This window comes from Populus euphratica, unplaced genomic scaffold, assembly GCF_000495115.2.
Source record: "Populus euphratica unplaced genomic scaffold, PopEup_1.0 scaffold506.1, whole genome shotgun sequence".
NCBI lineage: Eukaryota > Viridiplantae > Streptophyta > Magnoliopsida > Malpighiales > Salicaceae > Populus > Populus euphratica.
In genome coordinates this window covers 122,142-131,634 of record NW_011500385.1, presented here as the reverse complement: position 1 = coordinate 131,634, position 9,493 = coordinate 122,142, and the positions used below count along the sequence as shown (strand labels likewise).

Below are 9,493 nucleotides of genomic sequence, written 5' to 3'. Positions count from 1 at the left end.
TCGAAGTAATAAATAACCCGGCAAGACCGGGGTCGAACCATAGGGAGGTTAATTGTACAAATTATAAACAACAATTATAAATAATAATAATAATAATAATAATAATAAAGAAAAAGAAGGAGAAGAAGAAGAAGAAGATGAGAACTTTGAGATGGAATATTAATGTAACGATTAAACAATGATAATAACAAATGTCAAGGTTAGAGGTTCCACTAATGGTATATCAAACAAGTATAGTATAAACTCTTATTATTGAATTGGAAACCACACACAAAGGAGGTTCCAATCAGATTATATATTGTTAACATGATTACATTAGTCATCTTATTCAATTAATGCTAATACTTGTAAATCTCGTCAAGCATTCATGATTATAACTTATGTTAACAATAAATCAAGTTCCTTTCATAGCTCAGGTGTCGGTTATACCATACATTATGGGCTATGAAAGTGCCAAGCATTTGTTGTACCAAGTGTTATACAACATAAATCAAGATTAGTTATTTAACAAGCAAAGTATTAAAGAGTGAACAAGATAACAAATATAAAACATGTTAGTATCAAACATTAAAGTCCATATTAAGTTTACATTATACTTATTCTTACACCATTAGTGTAACCTTTTCACCTTGACATAATTAACTTAGCTAGACATAATGAAAGAAAGCAAAATAGATAAACAAAATAAGAACATAAAAGTTAACTAAGTAAAGGAAAGGAAATGAAAGGCATAAACTTAATATTAATGAAAACAAAGCATAAAAAATACAAAGAGAGAAAGGAAGAGCATGATCTTGATCTGAACACCAAGATGCCTAAATGCATGGCAAATGCCTCCTTTTATAGGCCAAAAATGGGAACTATTGATTTGATGACTAATTGATAAGTGGGTGGCCAACTTTTGACTTGGTGACAATCTTTATCTTCTCTTGTCTGCCCAAAACGTCATTGATAACGTCAAAACTGGAGCCAGTTGCAAACATGAAAGTTGTAGGCAATTGTCTCAGCTTTCTTGTGTAAAAACTTCAGCTCATTTGGACTTCTAGAACTCCAGATATGGCCAAAATACCGAACAGTGCTCGGGCTGGAAGACAGATTCGGGCTTCTTTGTTGTTGCTACTATTTGGACTTGATAATGGCCTTTTTAGATCTTGGGCTCCATATGAAAGTTGTAGGCCTATGTCTTACCTTTCCATCCATATAAATTGGACCTAAATCTGAGATATATAGCTCCAGATATGACCCATTTACCGAACAGTGTTCCGGTTTGGATTGCACCGACATCTCTTTTCTAAGTTTGGCCATCTCTTTATCCTTGCAATTTAAGTTCTTCAAGTCATCAATCAATCCTTTCATTTATGTGATAGGCCTGCATTTAAAATGAACATTTACGACAAATTAAAGGTATCTTATATTATTTGATATATTATTATAAAACATGCTTTGGTTAAGGAGTTATTGATACTTCAAGTGCAAAATGATGATATAAAACCATGATAAAAATACACTTTTAAGTACTAATCACCACTGCTTATGTTGCTTCTCACAAACAGCTCGCAGACATTTTTACAAAAGCTCTCCCTTCTTCTACTCTACACTAGCATCTGTCCAACATGGGAATAGTTAATCTCTATTCTCCATCTTGTGGGGGGATATTAGAGATCACATCAGCAGAGTGCCCTGCAGCGTCCACTAACGCAACAAATAAAGAGCATGGCCAGCATCACACCAGCAGAGTAACAGCAGCAACAAACATCATCAACAGCGTGCCATGCAGCGTAAATCAAGCATCAAATAAACAGATTACCAGCACCACACCAGCAGCACAAACGTGATGCAACCAAATGAATTCTGTTTTGATTAATTAGTTAAGGGCCCCTCCATCATAAGAGACAAAATAGTTTATTAAGATTAATGGTATATAAGCAATACTGTACATGACTATTATTCTTTGAGCTGAATGCAAATAAGCTTCTCAAACCCTTTGTGTAAAAGTTCTCTTCATCATTTACTTTCTCCTTTGGTTTGTTACACCATATATAACAGTATTGGTAGGGTTGGAAAGTACCAGGATTAGGAGGATGTGAGAGGAATCACTGTGAAAAACAACACATACATTGAATAACACGGACAATGGAATCAGAATAAAAACATATGCAGGATCACTCCAAGCCAAGCTTCAGGCATACTTTTCCAGGACAGAGTTAAAAGAAAAAAACCCCGTTATTATTGATCAATCCTATGGAAACAAAGATTCGGTTCGTTTTCTTTTACTATGATATCAACCCTTTTAACAAGCTGCTTTCCTCCTTCGATCATGAGTTGGAGTACTAGAGTATATGAGTTTAATCTGAATTTGCCTTCTTCAATTCTCTTTGCATGCATCAAGGGTAATGCTCAGTAATGTTCGATACCAGAACGTTAGAGGAACATCCAGCTCAGTTGTTGGAGTAAACATTTAGTGCAGCCAGACTGTTCCCTGTGAAAGAGTTTGCTTGTCAAACATCAATTTGAACTACGTTGGAGAAAAAGAGCACAGTCATGAAATCAGCTCTGTGTGCACCAATGCAAAATCAAATTACGCTGGCTTCCATCACCTTGCCGATAGTTGGAAATCTGTTTCTTCCTGCTTACGATAGAGAAGATGACCTTTTTTTGCTTGCATTAATCAGTTGTATCAGTATCCGAACTAGGCGAGGTGCCCCGCTAGTTGCTGAGAGTTGCCATTCATGAATGACGATCCTTTTTTTTTTTTTTATGTAATTATAGAAGCTATGATGTGATGATGATACAATGGAATATATAGAAAGCTTCCTTAAATTCTTTTGTTTGATTGTAAAATGGTTACATGGTTAAATTAAACTATCGGCCAAAATAAAATTAGTCCCTATATTTTTTTGTGTGTTAGATTATAGAACTAAATCCTTACGTCACTTGATTTATAATCTCACTAAACATGATTAAGGCTACTTGTATTTTTGCAATTGGAGATACTTTTATTTCCGCCGTAACTTCAAAATTATTTGGTTAATTATGAAAAGTTTTTGTGGATTCGATCTCAAATTATAAAACATCTTGAGTTTAAGAAAAACATAAATTTATAATTTTTATATATTTCAAGAAAAAAAACCACAAAAACAATCACCATATCACTACGAGAAAGGAAACTTCGGGCCTCGATCATGAATGTGTCCATAACAAAGCACCCCAAATGCTAAGACATGAGATTTTTGCTTCTATGTTTCAGGTTTAGTTCTTGGGAGGAGCGAGTAGGAATTTAGAGATGGGAAGGCTGCCTTCTATGCAACATAAACCTGTTTATTTTATTAAAGGATTATCTCAATTAAATAATTTAAATTATTAAATGAAATCTTAGAATATAATTTATATTATTTTTTAACATATCCCTTCAAGTTCTTTGAACTTAAAACTTGCATAGATTTATATTACTTTATACTTGATTTTTATCAAATAAATAGAAATGATAAGATTCGAACTCGTGACTGCTTGGCCATCAAGACTCTGATACTATATTAAAGAACTATCTTAACCCAAAAGCTTAAATTATGAGGTGAAATTAAATATATAACTTATATTATTCTCTGATCCATTTAATCCAAATATTAAAAAGAGAAAAACATTCATGAACTTGGGGTAATTCATTTGCGTGGAGTTGTCATCCAAAACTAAAATCTTATGCATTTCATTCATGTATGATAATCGATTAGTGAGAATACGAGCACCCTTGTTTTGCATATGGGTGCCTCTAAATTTTTCATTTGCAGTATACCTCTTTGATGCATGGATGAGCCAACTTGGGATTTAATTGTATCTGAATTGATTTAGATTGAACTTAATCTAATTAAAAACTTATATAGCTTTGATGACTTTGTTAAAATTTAATCATTAATTAGTTAAATTTAAAAAAAAATTAAAATAATACTATTTTAATTAAAAAAACATTAGGTTGATACCAAATTAAATTTTAAAATTATAATATAACATAAACTTCAAAATATCAACAAACCTCAATTCATCAACCTATACATAACAAGGACACTAGACCACCATTCATATTGCCATTCATATTACATAGATCCAAATTAATGTCCTCTCGAAGGACTATGAATTCCATACTCTTCTCAATCATCTATACAAGTATTGAGAATTATAACATTCTTCGGCCTTGAACAAACATTAACGATGACTTTACCAATTATCCACCTCCAATTTCCCCAACAGGACTATGAAACAATGAACAATCGGGTATTCTACTATTGGGTTAGTACAGGTAGAACATTTTTTTTTGTATAATCATTGATAGTTTTGTAGAAAAATAGTTGTTAGTTATTTAGTAACTAAATAACTGATAATAAAAGTTATTATAGAAAAGATAATACAAAGGAAAACAAAAAATAAAAATTACTATTTCTTTAATTACAATACAGCTAGAACATGACATGCAAACTGATTTCAAAGTTAAGGAAATATCATCTTTATCACCATCGTAGCTGATAAATTATAAACAGTGCCACCTTATTATTATTAACAGTGTATTTAAGATTTGTTTGGAATTATAGTAGTGATAGCTATTTAAAATATCTTTTGTTTAGAAATACATTAAAATATAATATTTTTATTTTTTAAAAATTATTTTTAACATCAATTCATCAAAATCATCTAAAAACATAAAACAATTTATATTTTAAATGAAAAAATTTAAAATATTTTAAAACACAGTTTGCATTGCGTTTACAAATACACCTTTAACTAGCATTGCACTCTTTTTATTACCAATAATGATACATTATCTTTACTATTAATCTTATTGTCCTTTCCACACACGAATCCTCAATTTTCTTATTAATTAAATTATAATTTTTTTATTTCTTTTCTTAAATAAAAAAATATAATTAGGAACTAAATCCTAAATAGAGATAACTAGGAACCTTGTAAAAATCAAATTATTGAGAATGTTTTTAAATTTAAAACTTAAAAAAAAATATTCCAAGTAACTTACACGGTAATACAAGAATAGATGCAGAAAAAATAAAAAATTAAATAAAAAATTCTTGTCTCTAGCAGATCAATATTGTTATTCATGATTGATCTTAGTTTTTCTTTTCCAATTTATATATAAACAATTATTATTTTTTATCCATCTGACATATAAATATTTATTTTTTATATAAAAAATAATATACATGTGTGTATAATTCATAAAACCTAAATAGATTAAAAATATTAAGTGGGAGTTAAGTATTTGTATTTTTTTTTTACAAAATAAATTTTGCTTTGAAACCGGATAGATACGAAAATAGTTTTGATGCATATTAAAACAACTTAAGAAAACTTCAATAATAAAAAAGATAGAATTGGTTGATTTCATACCGTATTATTGAAAAAAAAAATTATTTAGTATAGTTTACCTTTTTTAAAAGATTTACATCTTTTTAAATATACTAAAAATTAACCTATACAAGGAAGAAAAACCATAATCCTAAAAGAAATAAAAAAGTTAGAAGTAAAATTTTAAATTAAGCTAAATATCCAAAAAAAATATTAAAAAATAATAAAATTGACTCAAATAATATCTTATAAATCTAATTTAAGGATCTTCTAGAGTACAACTAGCTAGTTACGATCAAGTACCCTCCCCCGAGTAAAATTTATGGAATCATTTGATAAAGTTCAAGTTTAATCAAATGTTAAATAAAAAATTTTAGGATTGACATTTTTGTCATGTTGTTTGTTAGGCACAACCATATCTCTACTTGAATTTAGTTTTGTTTAACTAATTTATAAATTAATATACTAGACTTTTTACATGATTCACTAATGGTAGACTGTTCAAAACTTTTGAATTTGTTTTTAAATTTAAAACTTAAAAAAAAATTATATTCCAAGTAACTTACACGATAATACAAGAATAGATGCATAAAAAAATATAAATTTAAATAAAAAAAAAGTAAATAAATCAAGAAAAATATGAAAGGTGTAAATAAAATTGTAAATAAAAAAAACAACAATAAATTGAAAGGATAAAATTACATATAAAGGGCTAGCCATAATTTCTAGCTATAAGATAATCTATATTTATATTGGTATAGTATTTGAATCCTAGACATATAATTCTATTCCGGCACAGGTAATATATATTAGATATATATATAAAAAAAAAAAAAGCATATTGAATACTAGTATAGACGAAACTTCTTTTTTATAGATCTCCACGTGAATCCAAGACTAAGATGTAACTATGATTAGTTTTATCTCATTGAGAACTCTTATTGTGAATAAAATTATACTATCTATACATTCATTTATGTGAATTTAAACTCCTGTGATGAATTGCTCTTATTTGATCAATCATAGCTTCTAGACGTATAGTCATTTGCTTTCTAGTTCCTCTTGTCTCTAGCAGATCAATATTGTTATCCATGATTGATCTTAATTTTTCTTTTCCAATTTATATATAAACAATTATTATTTTTTATCCGTCTGACATATAAATGTTTATTTTTTATATAAAAAATAATATAAATAGATTAAAAATATTAAGTGGGAATTAAGTATTTGTATTTTTTTTTACAAAATAAATTTTGCTTTGAAACCGGATAGATACGAAAATAGTTTTGATGCATATTAAAACAACTTAAGAAAACTTCAATAATAAAAAAGATAGAATTGGTTGATTTCATACCGTATTATTGAAAAAAAAAATTATTTAGTATAGTTTACCTTTTTTAAAAGATTTACATCTTTTTAAATATACTAAAAATTAACCTATACAAGGAAGAAAAACCATAATCCTAAAAGAAATAAAAAAGTTAGAAGTAAAATTTTAAATTAAGCTAAATATCCAAAAAAAATATTAAAAAATAATAAAATTGACTCAAATAATATCTTATAAATCTAATTTAAGGATCTTCTAGAGTACAACTAGCTAGTTACGAACAAGTACCCTCCCCCGAGTAAAATCTATGGAATCATTTGATAAAATTCAAGTTTAATCAAATATTAAATAAAAAATTTTAGTATTGATATTTTTTATCATATTGTTTGCTAGGCACAACATATCTCTACTTGAATTTAGTTTTGTTTAACTAATCCATAAATTAATATACTAGACTTTTTACATGATTGGCTAATGGTAGGCTGTTCAAAACTTTATGTCATATTATACGTATTTACCTCCATCAATTTTGAGCAATATATTTAAAACTACTTGAATCGAATTTAATTTAAAAGTTTTAATGAAATTTTATTTTAGTAAATATTTTAAGTATTAAGGATTGAATTTTAAATAAAATTTAATATTTAAAAATAATATGAAAATAAATCAAATACTAACTCATTTGATTTACTACACTTAAAAAACTAGTTTTTATAAAATCTTTATGTACACATTATTTTATTTTAAAGATTTTTAAAAGAATAATACGAAGGTAAACCTACGTCAGCTTTGAAGTGTTTACTGTTTTGATCACAATAATTATATATATATATATATATAAGGGTGGTTTTGGTAATTACATATAGTTTTTGTCACATTCAAGTTTAAATAAAATCAGTTGCAATTTGGCGATGCCAATAAAACCCCAAAATCGATCGTAACCATTTTCAAAACAGAGTTGTCAAGCAGCAATGGCGTATATCACCGCCAGGCGTAACTTAGCAACGCTCCTAACCCGAGCTCTCTCTTCTTCTTCTTCACGCACTCGCTTCTCTCCTGCTCTCTTCAACAAAATCCAAACCCCACTTATCCCGGACTCAGTCAAAACCCTGACCCGACCCAAAACAACCGGGTCGGGCTACTCTCCATTAAACGACCCGTCACCAAACTGGACAAATCGGCCGCCAAAAGAAACGATTCTTCTCGATGGCTGTGATTATAATCACTGGCTTATTGTCATGGAGTTTCCAAATGACCCCAAACCCACAGAAGAAGAAATGATTAACGCTTATGTCAAAACCCTTTCTTCTGTTTTGGGCAGGTAATGCTTCTTCTTCTTCTTCTTCTTCTTCTTCTTCTTCGTGTAAAGGAAACCTTTTTTTTTTGTTTATGGGTGTTTTTTGATAGCGAGGAGGAAGCAAAGAAGAGTATTTATTCCGTTTCTACGACGACGTATACTGGGTTTGGTGCTTTGATATCTGAAGAGCTTTCTTATAAAGTTAAAGGTATTGTTTTTCTTTTATGAATTTGGGTTTTTTATTCATAGGGTTTAAGGTTTTTCTCTTAAATGAAAATGGGTTTTTGATTAATAGGGTTTAAGGGTTTTTTTTTTTTTAGAAAAAGAAAAGTTTAGCTATGGGTTTTTGAAGGAATTGGCTCTAATTTTCCTTGTGGTAATTTTGTTTATCTGGTTTAATAGCGTTGCCTGGAGTGCTTTGGGTTTTGCCAGACTCGTATCTTGATGTTCCTAACAAAGATTATGGAGGTGGGTTTTTTTTATAATGATAGGAAGTTAAGTTTTTCTCCTTTTTTATGGTTTCTGTGAATTATGATTTTTTTTTTTTTTCTTGTTGGTGTTGTGTTATTAGGGGATTTGTACGAGGATGGGAAGGTCATCCATAGGCCCCAATATAGGTACAATGAAAGGCAGCAGCAGACTAGGAACAGGCCTCGACCTCGGTATGATAGGCGCCGTGAAACAATGCAGGTTGAGAGGAGAGAAACAGTGCAAAGACAGAATTGGAGTCAAGATCCGAGATCACCTGTAAAGCAACCCGCATCGGATAATGTCCAGAATTCCACCCAGGGTGGTGGAGGAGAGTTCTCTATGAATCAAGGGCAGTTTAACCAGAGCACGTAGTAAGAATTTATAATGTTCATAGCCCAAGAATTCACTGTGAAACTTAGGATTTTACTCAATGTTGATGTCCTTTTTTTGTATTTGGTGTGGAATGACATGGGTCTTGCACTATCCATAATTGATAAATTTATGCATTTTGTCTAGAATCTTTTCTATTTGGAGAAAGGAAATGAGTGTACGTTTCATGGGTGCTTTCTTGTGAACATTTAAAACATCTAGACTGTGAGATGGTTCAGACTCATGTTTTCTTGGTCATATCTGTCTTCTCTTTGAACTTACCTTTTCTTGTCTTCTTCCCTATTGCCATGGTTAATCTTTGCATTTAAGTTTGCTGGTGTTGAAGTAAAGTTCTGCAATCTAATAAGAATGCATGTGTGTTTGCTGGTGTTGGAGTAGAGTGTTGCAATAAGAGATATGGCTGAGTTATTGTTACTCGTACTTTCTTTTAACCTATTCAGAGTTGTCATTGGTAATTTGAGTGGCGCTTGATTACTGTGTTGAGACTGAAAAGACAGAGACGGTGACAGAAATCAATCCAAAACTATTTGAGAGACATTTATTTTATCTCGGTTCTTGTCCGTCCGACTAAACATGTTTTTGTTGCTTATGTATCTTTAGTCTTGGACAGGACAGTAATCAAACACAGCGTTGGTGTTATAAAATTAGGATGTTAATCA

At 29.9% G+C, this 9,493-nt stretch overlaps 1 protein-coding gene across 1 annotated transcript; it reads left to right on the top strand.

Annotated features, from left to right (window-relative positions):
- The first annotated feature begins 7,580 nt into the window (after window positions 1-7,580).
- LOC105114276 (DAG protein, chloroplastic-like) lies at window positions 7,581-9,129 on the top strand. The gene is made up of 4 exons (XM_011010781.1): window positions 7,581-7,997; window positions 8,084-8,181; window positions 8,376-8,441; window positions 8,545-9,129. The coding sequence occupies exons 1-4, from the start codon at window positions 7,648-7,650 to the stop codon at window positions 8,814-8,816; spliced, it is 786 nt and encodes a 261-aa protein (XP_011009083.1). The 5' UTR covers window positions 7,581-7,647; the 3' UTR covers window positions 8,817-9,129.
- Window positions 9,130-9,493: the final 364 nt, after the last annotated feature.

What these genes read in the sequence shown, in the direction of transcription:
- LOC105114276 (XM_011010781.1), top strand. Translation starts at nt 7,648, where the DNA reads ATGGCGTATATCACCGCCAGGCGTAACTTAGCAACGCTCCTAACCCGA. An exon ending in GCTTTCTTATAAAGTTAAAG is followed by an intron (nt 8,182 to 8,375) that starts GTATTGTTTTTC and finishes CTGGTTTAATAG; the next exon opens with CGTTGCCTGGAGTGCTTTGG. An exon ending in TCCTAACAAAGATTATGGAG is followed by an intron (nt 8,442 to 8,544) that starts GTGGGTTTTTTT and finishes TTGTGTTATTAG; the next exon opens with GGGATTTGTACGAGGATGGG.